This window comes from Sphaerulina musiva (assembly GCF_000320565.1).
Source record: "Sphaerulina musiva SO2202 unplaced genomic scaffold SEPMUscaffold_7, whole genome shotgun sequence".
NCBI classification, from domain to species: domain Eukaryota; kingdom Fungi; phylum Ascomycota; class Dothideomycetes; order Mycosphaerellales; family Mycosphaerellaceae; genus Sphaerulina; species Sphaerulina musiva.
The window spans coordinates 1,651,769-1,664,452 of NW_016017389.1; the positions used below are offsets into that span (position 1 = coordinate 1,651,769).

At 52.7% G+C, this 12,684-nt stretch overlaps 6 protein-coding genes across 6 annotated transcripts; 4 read left to right on the top strand and 2 right to left on the bottom strand.

The window, feature by feature from the left end:
- Positions 1–19: 19 nt before the first annotated feature.
- SEPMUDRAFT_150425 (uncharacterized protein) lies at positions 20–3,617 on the bottom strand. Its single transcript, XM_016906167.1, has 2 exons — positions 1,677–3,617; positions 20–1,594 (listed from the first exon to the last, which is right to left on the bottom strand). Exon 1 carries the CDS (start codon positions 3,565–3,567, stop codon positions 2,071–2,073), a length of 1,497 nt encoding a protein of 498 aa, XP_016759634.1. The 5' UTR covers positions 3,568–3,617; the 3' UTR covers positions 20–1,594; positions 1,677–2,070.
- On the top strand, positions 508–1,488 carry SEPMUDRAFT_109577 (Aldo/keto reductase; the record flags this gene model as incomplete). The annotated part of the gene is made up of 1 exon (XM_016900788.1): positions 508–1,488. The coding sequence occupies one exon, from the start codon at positions 508–510 to the stop codon at positions 1,486–1,488; it is 981 nt and encodes a 326-aa protein (XP_016759635.1).
- Positions 3,618–3,842: 225 nt separating the features above from the next.
- On the top strand, positions 3,843–7,579 carry SEPMUDRAFT_150426 (uncharacterized protein). Its single transcript, XM_016906168.1, has 2 exons — positions 3,843–5,094; positions 5,149–7,579. The coding sequence occupies exons 1-2, from the start codon at positions 4,078–4,080 to the stop codon at positions 7,090–7,092; spliced, it is 2,961 nt and encodes a 986-aa protein (XP_016759636.1). The 5' UTR covers positions 3,843–4,077; the 3' UTR covers positions 7,093–7,579.
- A 384-nt stretch (positions 7,580–7,963) lies between these two features.
- SEPMUDRAFT_69217 (uncharacterized protein) lies at positions 7,964–9,453 on the top strand (the record flags this gene model as incomplete). Its single annotated transcript, XM_016909856.1, has 1 exon — positions 7,964–9,453. One exon carries the CDS (start codon positions 7,964–7,966, stop codon positions 8,990–8,992), a length of 1,029 nt encoding a protein of 342 aa, XP_016759637.1. The 3' UTR covers positions 8,993–9,453.
- Positions 9,454–10,032: 579 nt separating this feature from the next.
- Positions 10,033–11,957, top strand: SEPMUDRAFT_165003 (cytochrome P450; the record flags this gene model as incomplete). The annotated part of the gene is made up of 4 exons (XM_016908144.1): positions 10,033–10,104; positions 10,157–11,526; positions 11,632–11,737; positions 11,810–11,957. 4 exons carry the CDS (start codon positions 10,033–10,035, stop codon positions 11,861–11,863), a joined length of 1,602 nt encoding a protein of 533 aa, XP_016759638.1. The 3' UTR covers positions 11,864–11,957.
- Positions 11,958–11,961: 4 nt separating this feature from the next.
- SEPMUDRAFT_109581 (uncharacterized protein) lies at positions 11,962–12,668 on the bottom strand (the record flags this gene model as incomplete). Its single annotated transcript, XM_016900789.1, has 3 exons — positions 11,962–12,126; positions 12,247–12,323; positions 12,407–12,668. 3 exons carry the CDS (start codon positions 12,666–12,668, stop codon positions 11,962–11,964), a joined length of 504 nt encoding a protein of 167 aa, XP_016759639.1.
- Between the last annotated feature and the right edge of the window lie 16 nt (positions 12,669–12,684).

Consider the following 12,684-nt stretch of genomic DNA (forward strand, 5'->3'; position numbering starts at 1 on the left):
AGGGTCTTGCATTGGATCCTTCCGATCCGCTTATCGCTCTTTCTTCGGCGCCAGGCAGAACTGACATCACGGACCAAAAGAAGTTGCGCAATGTGTCCACAAAACGCACAAAACACCACCACCGTGACGGCCAATGTCGGAAGCGACAGAGCGAAAGAGCGGTGATGTCGGCCATGACATGACGTCGCTGCCGTCAACAGCGGAGGAAGCTACGACGGTGCAGTGTCGTGCCGACCGCGTGAAAAGTCTGATGATGAGCTGGGCGAGTATGGAGGAAGGAATGGTCAAACCGACCGGAGAGACAGCGAGGGTGGGTTCAGGTAGCATCAAATACCACCTTCTACGCTTCCGTTCCATCGTTCCTGTCGTGTTCTGTCCCAAGCCTAGAGCGATTTCACATTGCGTTCCAGAATTGCGACTTTTTTCCCCAGTCAGACAACTCCAACTATTGACCTCGTATACCAAAAAGCACGCACACACACACACACAGCACACACACAGCACATCATGTCCAGCGGCAAGACCTTCACCCTCAACAATGGAGTAACCATTCCTGCGGTGGGCTTCGGTACTTTCGCCAACGAAGGTGCCAAAGGCGAGACCTACACCGCCGTCACTCACGCCCTCAAAACCGGCTACCGACACCTGGACTGCGCCTGGTTCTATCAAAATGAAGGAGAAGTCGGCGATGCTGTTGCAGATTTCCTCAAAGACAACACGTCCGTAACACGCAGCGACATTTTCATCACCACAAAAGTCTGGAACCACCTCCACGAGCCTGAAGAGGTGAAGTGGTCTCTCCAAAACTCTCTGGAAAAGCTGAAGTTGGACTATGTCGATCTTTTCTTGATCCACTGGCCGATCGCAGCGGAGAAGGATGAGAAGAACATGCCAAAGTTGAACGAAAAAGGCCAGTATGTGATCAAGCAGGAGTTGACCAAGAACCCCAAGCCAACATGGCGGGCGATGGAAGAGCTGTATGAGGCCGGAAAGGCGAGAGCTATTGGCGTCTCGAACTGGACCATTCCTGGTCTGAAAGATCTCCTCAGCTGGGCCAAGGTCAAGCCTGCGGTCAACCAGGTTGAGATTCATCCTTTCCTGCCCAATGACGAGCTCGTAAAGTTCTGCTTCGAGAACGGCGTTCTGCCCGAGGCATACTCGCCGCTTGGATCGCAGAACCAGGTCCCTTCAACAGGAGAGAAGGTCAACACGAATGAGACCCTGAACAAGATTGCAGAGAAGGGCGGAAACTCGCTTGCACAAGTGTTGATCGCTTGGGGTATCAGGAGGGGATATGTTGTGCTGCCAAAGAGCTCGACACCCTCACGTATTGAGAGCAATTTCAAGAGCATCGACCTGAGCGACGAGGACTTTGAGGCCGTGAATCAGGTTGCCAAGGGTCGTCACACGCGCTTCGTGAACATGAAGGGTGATTTTGGTTACGACGTGTGGCCAGAGGATAGCAACATTGCCGAGGTTCAGAAGTGATGCAACAGAGATCGCAAATGTCTCTCGAAGAGCAACAGATGACACCAGAAATGGATCCCACGCATGTGGAAGACGGGTCAGTTCCAGCGCGGGGCTAACGGCAGGACTGTAGAATTAGCTTAGCAGATACCCACGCGTGCGATCACGAAGAAATGCGAGAACCTTTTATGAAGAGTAAATGCACGTACCTTGAAGACTCCGCCCCGGAGCTGCGACTATGTTGTTTGATGCTTGAAGGCTCATATGAGACCGTTCTTTCATGAGCTAACAGCGGACACATCTAGGAGGTAAGCAGACCAGCGAAAACATAGTGCCTTAAGATGAGATCCGCCCTTCTCCAAATTGGGCAATGTTCGCAACTAGATATATAGCTCACAGCAGAGCATATGTCCTGATGATATGTTGCATGTCTGCTAAGCACATGGAATTTGCTCCACGCGGTTCGCCGATGTGCAGATGCGCATGGCAATGGCCTCCTGTCTCAACTTGTGGCTGTCGGGATATGAACGCTTGCTTCTTCTTGGCGCTTGTGAGAAGCTACTTGTATCTCGTATAATAAACGTGTCGGGATTCCGAAAAAGATCACGCAAGACCGGGAAACAACGTATGGCGAGCTTCGTCATCTTCAGCAAGTGAAGACGGAGCCGTTCTCGCTCTCGAGGGCTCGCGCTCGGCGGTATCGTTGTCGTGTGCGAGCTCGGGAAAATATAATGGGATCCGCGCCCTTGTCCACTCGACGTCCTTGCGTCTGCCTTGGGTTTCAAGGACATGAGCGCACTTGAGGAGCGTAGTATGGTATAAATCACGCACATCCGCTGACTGGGCCATGTGCTCTTTAAAGATCGGAGGACACTTCGTGGTGTTGTCTGGCAGGACCACATGCAACATTTTCAGCATCGGGTCAGCCGAAGGTCTGGTCGGGTGGGTGAGGTGCAACGTGGCAGCACGCATCATCTTGAAGAACTCTTGCACCTGGGCCGCCTTGCCCCGCCGGAGGTCCTTGTTATCAAAGTCAAATGCGAAAGACACATATTTTATTAGCTTGTCGTACAGCTGCGGATCCAGAATATCGCCCTTCTGTAGCTCCACATCTCCCCTGGGATTGCTAGATCGTAGCCGTCTGGTCAAGAGTCTGACCAGAAAAGAGCTAGTTTTGGCTAGTGGCAACCAAGCCAGATGATGCCAGTTCTCTGGATGAGGGTCAACATCCATTGACGAAGTGCGGAGTTCGAGCGCAGTGACCAACGTGTTCAGCGCAGAATTCAAGTTGCTTGCACGAATGATGTGCAGCTTTCCCGATGAATCAGCAAGCCAAGGCACATCTACCTGAGCCTGTACAAGACTATCAAGTACGCATCCCCGCCAGCGATACTTGTAGAGCATGCGCTTCTTGACACTGACCTGAGTGTCCCAAGGCGCACCCTCAGTAGAGTCAGGTATCTGCACATCAAGCTTGAGCCACTTCCAGATGTTATCCTCGCGGCCTTCTCGAGCTAGAAAGAAGACCAAAAGATCCACAAACGGAAGATTGCTGGAGAAATCCGTTTGGTACATGCCGCGTTCTAGTAACCACATCAAGACTCTTCGCCCGGGTTGAATCTCTTCCAACAGCTTGGGCTTGCGGGCGTCGGGAACAGAGTCATACTTCTTTTTCAATGTCTCCATACAGAGCTGAGCGATGCGAACGGATGCTGCACCTTCACGGTCATAATCCTCGAGCAGTTGGATTGGATCTCTATAAGAATCCTTCTGAAGCTCGACTTTCGCACTGCCATAGCTCTTCGCACCTCTGACCAGCAATGGATTCGTTAGGACAGACGCCATGTGTTTCTGAGCAAAGATCGCCGACGAATGCATGCTGTTGATGTTGACATCCGGCGACAAGCCAGTGGCTTTGGAGCTATTCTTCCTGCCATCGTCGATAGTCGTAGGGTGTGCCGCATCCAGATGCTTCCGAAATGAACTTGTCAGAGCTGTCAAGAGGCCTTTCGACTCGCTGGTAGTTAGCGGCGCGTAGCCATTTGGATGTATCTTGTCCGCGAGACTCCTCAGACCTTGCACGGCACCGGTCTTCTTCATGCTCCTGGCATATGAGTGACAAGCAAACAGGGCCGAATTACCTGAGCCGCAGTCTGCATAGGTATGCCACGCCACAGTGGTGATGGATATCAGGTGATGATGATCTGGGCAGGTGGCACGTCAAACAGGCCAGGCCGTTTTAGAAATAGAGTTTCATCGCCAACCCTTGCTGCTGCGTGCTTGGCAAGGAAACCAGCGCGCGCGAAGCTGCTCTGTGCACCACCAGCTCTCTCATATGCACCCACCACTGCCAACCTCACCACCCGCTGCGACTGCTTGTTCATCATCACCCCAGGCCAGAGTCGCTCAACTGACGCTTTGCGCTCCTCTCTTTAGTTAGGTCTCCGGACATCGGCTCACCGCAGCCTTCTTTGTCCACCGAGACCTCGTTCACGCTCTTCGCCAGCAGTAGCCCAGCCTGACATCCGCCACGGCATCGAACGAGGCACGACCGCTATCTTCCATCTTCAGGTCTCACTCTACGGACCGCAAAGCACACTCACATTCACAATGTCGGAAATCGACACCAGAACTGTCCCCTCGAGGGGCAGAAGCTCCGTCCGAGGAGGCAGAGGTGGCACCAGCCGCGGAGGACCTCGCGGCGGCAGGAAAGTCAATGGAACATCAACCGAGGCAGCGACACTTGAAGAATCACTCGAAGATCAAGGAGAGATTGGCCAGATGAAGAAGAAGTATCAGCCAGAGCTCACTATGCTCAAAGACATGTTTCCTGACTGGACCGACACCGACCTTGTGTTCGCCCTCGAAGAGGCCGATGGCGACGTCGGCGCGACTGTCGACAAGATCACGCAGGGCGCAGTCTCACAATTTGCAGAGGTGAAAAAGCCCAAGGATCGCGCTCGCTCGAAGGTTCCAGCCGAGTCAACAGCTGCAGGTGCTACTGACCGTCCTCATTTCAGCGCTCGGGGCGCACGTGGCCGAGGCGGCTTTGAGGGCGCTCGCGGTGGTCGTGGCCGCGGTGCAGACCGTGGCAGAGGTGGTTTCCGTGGCAGTCGAGGCGGCCACGCAAGCACGAATGGCGTGGACAAGGATGCTAACGGCAGCACCTCTGTACCCACCACCGAATCGAATGCATGGGATACAACGGCGACGAGCGAAGCCACGGCGGCATGGGACAATACTCCCGCAGAGCCTGTCAAAGAATCCGTCGATACTGGCGACAATGTTCTTGGTACGGTCACTGCTGTCGACCCTGCTCCAGCTGCGAGCACTCAGCCTGCAAAGAGCAGTGTGATAGAGCAGGGCAGTGCGAAGAAGAGTTGGGCTAGCATGTTCGCGAAGCCAAAGCCTGCGCCAGCACCCGTACCACAGAAGCAGATACTGACTAGACAGCCACCGCCCGTGGAGCTGGACGCGACCGAGCAAGCGGTTCCAGAGCCGGCCGAAGCTGCAGTAGAACCAGTACATGAGACTTTTGAACAGCCAGAGCCGCCGGCAGAAGCTGCAGGTCCATCCGAGCCACAGGCCGTGGAGCCTGCCGCGACTCCAGAGACTGCCACTGCCCCGGTAAGGCTTCCTATGATATTAGACTCTCAGGCTCTCATGCTAACACCTTCCCAGGATCCTTTGACGGAAGAGAACGTGGAGCACTTGCCAGACGAGTCTCATGCGCCTGCGACGCAGACTGTGGCAAGCACTGCCGGCTCCATGGATTCGCGAAACCTCACCCCCCTCCATCCTCCGCAAGCACCAATCGGCAGACCACCAGTTGGAGGATATGCCACCGTTGCCGCTCGTCTTGCGGGCGCTGGTGGTAGGAGCGCAAGCTACCAACGTAGAGTGCAAGAGCAGCAGGAGGCGGTTGTTATGCCAGGGCACAACGCAGTAGACAGAGCTGCGGTACAGTTTGGCAGCATGGGATTGAATGGAGAAGCTGGTCCAGACGTGGACGAAGAGCGAGAAGAGCCAGAGACTCGCCACGCACCGCAACACTCTCCACCAGCGCAACCACGTACCTCGCTACCACCCGCTGCTCGTGCTGCACAAGAGTCACTACTGCCAGAAGCGCAGCCTCAAGCACCAGCGCAAGCACAGCCTACACCAAAGCAGGCCCCAGGTCTGCCACCCGCGTCCGTACAGAATCAGCAACAGATCCAGGATCCTTCGCTAGGACAACCTCCTTCGCAGGACCAGCAATACCCACAGTCGTACAACCAGTATGCCCGAGGCTACGTTCAGCCACAAAGTCTTCCCGGAGGACAACAGGACAATGTCGCGCAGCAGCAGAAGCCATACGACCCCTTCAGCCATCAGGCACAACAATCTCAGTACGATCAATACGGTCACAGCCAACAGCAGCACCAGCCCCAACCCCAGCACCAGTCTGGATTTGGTGGCTTGTCGTCTGCACCGGGCGACTACTCGTCGTACTATACCAGCGATGCGCCACGCAACAACTACCAACAGTACTACGGTGGCTCATACGGCGCCGGTCAGGATTCGAGGCAACAAGCTGGACAGTCTCAACCACACGATCCCACCATCGGGCAGCAGCGCTCAACCAGTGGATACGGCGCGAACGAGAACGCGTTTGCATCTCATGGTCATCAGCAGGCACAGTCGCGCTTCGCTGAAGCTCCTGGGTCTGGTCATAACACTCCAAACCCGGTCGCTGCCAGCCAGCAGCAGCCTTCGCAAACGGCTCAAAGTCAGCACTCGCTCCCACAGCAGCAACAAGGTCATGGACAGCAACATTTCCCCAATGCAGCTGCAGCTGCAGCTGCTGGCTACCCGTATGGTCATCCATACTATTCCAGCGCATACCCGACTGCATATGCCAATCAGTTTAATGGCTACACACAAGCATATGGAGCCGGGTCTGGGTATTCAGCGGGACAAGGCGGCTATCAAGGCAAGCAGCAGCCGCAGCAGCAGCAATCGCAGCAGGGAAACAGCTATGGCGCTCCGCACAGCTATGGATCCTCGTATGACCAACACTCCGCTTCGCCCGCGAACGTGCATGCATATGGTCAGAACCAGCGCAGCGCGAGCGGAATGGGCGCTTCGCTTGGAGGGCTCGATGACTATGGTCGCAGCTCTGCCCAGGCAGGCTCACACCAGCAAAGCAGCGCATTTGGCAGCGTCCATGATCCTTTTGCACGCTCCACTTCCGGATTTGGTGCTCAGGGCGGGTACGGACAGCAGAGCATTGGTGGCCAGGAAGATTCATTGAAGGCGTATGACAACGCCAAGAGTGGCCCATCGCCAGCGCTCGGTCAGCCAGGACGCCCAGGATCTGCCGCAAATAGCGCAGCTGGAAACGCTCAATCTGGCTTGCCTCCGCCACAGCATGGCCAGCATTCTGGCTTTGGCGGAGGTTATCCAGGATTCCAGGGTCAAGGAAATCCTTACAACGGCCTTGGAGGTCTTGGAGGTCACCAACAGGCTCAGCAAAGCCAACAAGGTCAGCAGAGCGGCCAGTATGGGTATGGTGGTTTCAACCAGACTTATGGCAGTTATGGCCAGAGCAGAGGTGGCTGGGCTCAGAATTACGGAGCGCACTAGGAGAATCCCAATGACGCCTCGCGACTAGGTGAAAGTGAGGCAGACGCTGCCGCCACACTGCTTATGATCCGCCACAATACGTCACAGGGGAAAAGAGATAGGGACGGCAAGATCCTTTCGTGCTTCATTAAACAATATGACGAATGGCAGCGTACCTCCTCTGATGAGCAGCAACAGCAGCATCCACGGAGGGGGTAGATTTGTATGATATTACCACTACTACTATCACCATTGTCCGAGGCTACTCGACAACTCGACTCTTTTTCACATTATGCTTGCGATGGAATTCCTCGGCGTACGGGACACGAAAGATTGGGAGGCATATTCTCGGCCAAAAGCTGGAACAGTACGACTTCTGAAAGCAAACCCCTTTGAATCAGGCGTATTCCTGGGCTAGGGAAGAGATAATCATGAAAAGGTGTATGTCTTTAATGAGGCGGTTCTGCCTCGTATATTACATAGCTGAACATGAACGGCTAGCGACAAGAGTCTTCTGGTTTTGCTATCGTTGCCCCCTATATGTATCTCGTACGGTAATGTCGTCCAGTGCCACGTGATGTGCTTACTAAACAACACATGTCCTCACCTGACTCTACCTCGACTCTGTTCTTCCAGTGCAAGGACGTGGTGCGAGGCCGCTGCGAAATGTAAATTACCGTCTGGTTGCGGTATCTTCTAGCAAGGCAAGTGCGAGACTCGTGTCTAGGTACAATATGTGCCCTCCAAGAAGTGCATTTCATCATTTCGACCCATATTTTAAAATCGACATTTTCACACCAATGCTCCCTCTCCTTCTCCTTCTCCTTCCCTCCCATTCACACACCTAATTGGCTTGTCTAAAACTCAACAGCAAACAGCAAAGAGAGAAGCAATGCCTTCCCGATCATTCAAACCAAAGCCCAAAGAGGCCGTCAAAGACCAGATCCCCACACCCTTCGTCAAAGCTCCATCGTCTCTCGCTCCCTTCCTCGAACGCCTCGACCCCAAACTCGTCCACATCACACATATTGACCGCACGAAAGCTGCCGTCAAGAAGAATATTTTTCTCATACCCGTTCTTCTCAACACGACCATCGCCGCTCTACTGCTCTGGCGCCTCTATCATGCTCTCCCCAAATACTTTATTCTCGCTAAGACGATTCTCGGATATGCCACTTCGGCGACAGTGGACAAGACGAGCACGACGAGGAAAGAGCAGATATGGATACTGATGAAAAGGACGCTCATGATGGCTTTGGACTTTTTGTTGTTTCGCTTCGTGGGTCCTTGGCCGTTGACGTTCTTCTTCGAGCAACCTGCCAATCCGTGTTCGTATCGTTGGGGCTTGGAAGGGCATTTTAGGGAGAAGGAGGTCGTGGTTCGGGTGAGTAGAAACTGGAGCGCAGAAGATCTGATGCAGGGCGTTAAGCAAGGAGAGGAGAATGCATTCTTCAAGACACGGGTTTTGCCTGCTATCAATCCAGAGGAGATGAGGAAGACGGGATACTTGATGATGAATGAGAGTTGGGATTTGGAGTTTGAGCTCATGTTGGACGCGCATACGTTGATTAAGCAGAAGATGCTGAGGGAGGAAGACGTGGACAAGATGGTCTTTGTGTACATGGAGGGGAACGGATGGGTCATGTGGAAGTGGGAGGGAGAAGATGTGATCGAGGGGCGGAGAAAGAAGGTGGTCATGTTCAAAGAGGTGTTGACGAAGCTTGGAAAGGAATCCCTGTTCTGGAGATGGACAGAGATTGTAGAGGAAGAACGAGATGCTGATGGAGGGTTCACGGCGAAGAGACAAGAGAGGGTTGTCGAGAGGGTCAAAAGCGAGTTTGAGAAGGAGGGGGTAGACTTTGAAGAGATTGTGAAAGGTATCGGTGGTCTGGATGAGGTGCCTGCTGGTCCTGCAAAGTAAGATTTGCTGGCATGCTTTCAACCTCGAAACCCCAAGTGCCTTCGCGTCGAGTGTATGGAGTGATGGTGCAAATCGGCCTGATGTATGGCACAGTGCCGCCCGTGGCCAGCTAAGCTCACCAACATCCTCTTATACCGCCCATGACATACTCACCGGTCCGACCCAGCGCACTGAAAAGTTCCGACTACAGACTTTGATTCCCTTCCTGGCTGTTGAAAACATGCCAATGCAGGGAACAACGGAGAAGTGGAGAGACCAGAAAGGATCGTCTCAGGTCTGCGCTTGTTTGCTCCTCCCACCAGTCCGAGTCTTAGATGTACATCGCGTTGCTCTTGGTCATCGATCCGTTCTGAACTCTGTAAGAGTGGGAATGAATCATCGTTCTCGCGGACGTACACCTGCTCGAATGTGGCTGCTGTTGTCTAGTCCATCCGTTGCGCAACGGTTCTGAGGAAATGCACTTTGTTCGAGGAATTCGCTCCTTTGAGTACAATCAAGAAGTAGCGATAAGTCATATGCTCCGTCCAGAAGATGTTTAGATGTTTGACCTGTCTGACTGACATTCTGATGTGCGTGGCTGCCATACTCTACCTATCTATCCATATGGCACATGCTCTTCGTCGTCGTCTCCGGGGTTCAAGGGCGAGGCGACTATCACTGATTTCCAACCGAAGACCTCGCTTAGATTCCTCCCTTTTGTGAATGCAATCATTTTTTTCGGACGGAGCGTAGACTACATACAGATCGGACTTCATCACAGCTTAAGGAGAGGGTCTCATCACCCTGGTTCATTGCCATGACGGGCAAATTTCGCATCTCTTGGCGAGAGGTTCAACCTTTTGAAAGCTTGATCTTGTCTATCTTGGAACTCCACCTCTCCTAACTAACTCATGACAATATGTCGTGGAACCGCGTTTGCGAGATACGTGTAGCGAGAATACTTTCACTCTGGCGATAGGACTACTCCCTTCCTTTCATCATCATCTTCTTCTTCTTCTTCAACTTCACACAGCCTCTTCTTCTTCTTTTTCATCCTGGGCATGGAATACATAACTGACATACTGCACTACGGTGCACTAGCCTTCTCGCTTATAGCTAGATTACTGCTGGTAGTATGTCGAGCTTCGACCTCAACTGTGTGATATCGTACTGACGAAGATACAGGGAATCGCCATATTGTTACTGAAATTCATATACAACATCTCCCCTTTCCATCCCCTGGCCAAATACCCAGGACCACTGCTATGGCGAGCAACCCGCCTCGTCAACTCCTACCATCATGCCACAGGAGATCTCTACATCCACATTGCAGCCATTCACGAAAAGTACGGACCAACAGTACGAATCGCTCCCGACGAGCTCTCTTTCACATCCCCAGACGCCTGGCCCGAGATCTACAACTCCCGCCCCCAATTGATGAAGTCTCGTTACCACTTTGGCCACGATGAATCCGGCAAAATGCCCATGAGCATGATCGCCGCACCTGACGCCGAACATAGTCGCGTACGCAGACTCGCCGGTCCAGCATTCCTCAACTCCAGCGTAGCAGAAGTCGAGCCCACGATGCAACACTACGCCGAACTTCTCTGTTCGCAACTCCGCGCCGCGAGCGAAGAAAACCCCCAACAAAGTCAAAATATGGTCGACTGGTTCCTCTGGACACTCAACGATGTCATTGGCCAACTCGCTCTCGGTCAAGAATTCGACTGTCTCCAAAACCGCCGTCTGCACGAATGGCCGAGCTATTTGCTTCACATTCTCAAATTGGCAGCCGTCATTAACCAGTTTAAACGCTTCGGCTTCAAAACCCAATGGTTGAAACCCATCCTTCCTGCCAAAGTCATAGAAAAACGAGACAAATTCTTCGAAACCGCACAAAAAGCCGTCGATGCTCGATTGGCACAAGAGAAATCATCATCAGAAACTCCCACCTCCCAACCCCTCAAACAAGACATCATCGGCCTCCTCCTCCGCCCCACCAAATCCGGCGAACTTCTCACTCCCAAAGAAATCCTCTCCAACTCCGTCCTCATCGTCGGCGGAGGAGCCGAAACCACCGCTACAACATTGACAGCTGCAATGTATCATCTCTGCAAAACCCCCCGCGTCATGAAAAAACTGCAAAAAGAAATTCGAGAGACGTTGCCTCTTCTCAACAATCCCAACAACAACACCACCACCAACAACATCACCCTCAAATCCCTCCCCCACCTCCCCTACCTCTCAGCAACCATCGACGAAACCCTCCGAATTTTCCCCACAGCGAGCTTCATCACTCCGCGCCAAACTCCTCCCGAAGGCCACACAATTCACGGACAAGTCGTTCCCGGAGGAACTTATGTTTCCATGGGTCAGTGGTTCATGGGACGATCGGATCGATTTTTTGAAGATGCGAGTGAATTTCGACCGGAACGGTGGTTGGATGATGATGATGATGATGGAAATTCAAACACGACGACGACGCCGTGTGGGAAACGAATCGAGGATATTCTGAAACCGTTTAGTATGGGTCCGAGGAATTGTGTGGGGAAAGTGTGAGTTTCATGGTTGGTTCTTGTTGATGCTAAAAAGAGCGAAAAGCAGAAAAAAAGAAAAAAAGTCCTCACGGTTGTTATGCTGACAAGATATTTTTCTGATAGTCTGGCTTTGGCGGAAGCTCGTTTGATTCTCGCCAAACTCATTTGGAATTTCGATTTTGAACTGGATGGAGACCATGAATCGTGGGTGGATGATGCCCGTTTCTACGTACGCTCCGCATCTATTACATACACATCTGTGTGTTACATGTATGGGCTTATTATACTAACAAGTCATCAGGTCTTGTGGGAACTTCAGCCGCTCAAGCTTCGTATTACACCAGTAGTACGGTAGTAGACTACGCAAGCCCCTTTCAGCATAGCCCCTGAACGCCACCTCTGTTGCTACTTCTCGTTCAGTGAATCTCTGCAGATGCACGACATTAAACTACCTTATAGATGCACACCCTCTGGGTTAAGCTCCAACCACTTTGCTCCACCCTCGTCTTTATCTGTGGTCTTCGCAGGCTTGCCAAACGACATCTGATACCCAGCGATCCCTTGAGGCCCCCGACACTCTCGCACAAAAGTCTTCGGGTGCACCCCTCCCCAGCTCATCTGACATTCCCGTATATACCGCAATTCATGTTCTGCAAAAGTCCAAGTCGGACCCGGAGTCTGCCAGATAACGAAGATATTGCAAATCCCAGCAGCCCTCTCTCCACCGAGCGAACGTACCCAGTCATACACATTGTTGAGTCCCGAAATATGGCTATAGCTCAAAAAGGTATTCTGGCCATAGAAAAGTTTAAGACCTGTATGTATATCGTCAGAGCCCATTATACATGTAGTAGCTACTCTATACTACTCTCTTCGTGTGACAGCGTGTTTATAATACCTTCACATCGGAATGCTCGAGAAACTCGCGTAATGGCTGGTTGAGCCAAGTGCAGTTCAGGTTCGGGCGGATCAGGTCTGCGTCCCTTGAGCACGGGGATGACGATGTCTTCTGAGCTGGTTACAACGGCGTGCTTGAGAACTTGGAGAATTAATTCGTCGGGCAGGTCAAGCAATGGAAATGACTTTGGGGCCACATGGTCGGTAACGGAAGTGGGAGTAGATGCGGACTGGGTGAGTGGGGTGGTGGAAGATGAAGACATAGTCGTGCGTGCAAGA

Bases quoted from the DNA above. Each gene is read 5' to 3' on its own strand.
- SEPMUDRAFT_150425 (XM_016906167.1), bottom strand. From the start codon at position 3,567: ATGAAGAAGACCGGTGCCGTGCAAGGTCTGAGGAGTCTCGCGGACAAG.
- SEPMUDRAFT_150426 (XM_016906168.1), top strand. From the start codon at position 4,078: ATGTCGGAAATCGACACCAGAACTGTCCCCTCGAGGGGCAGAAGCTCC. The intron at 5,095-5,148 runs GTAAGGCTTCCT...ACACCTTCCCAG, and splicing joins CAGAGACTGCCACTGCCCCG to GATCCTTTGACGGAAGAGAA.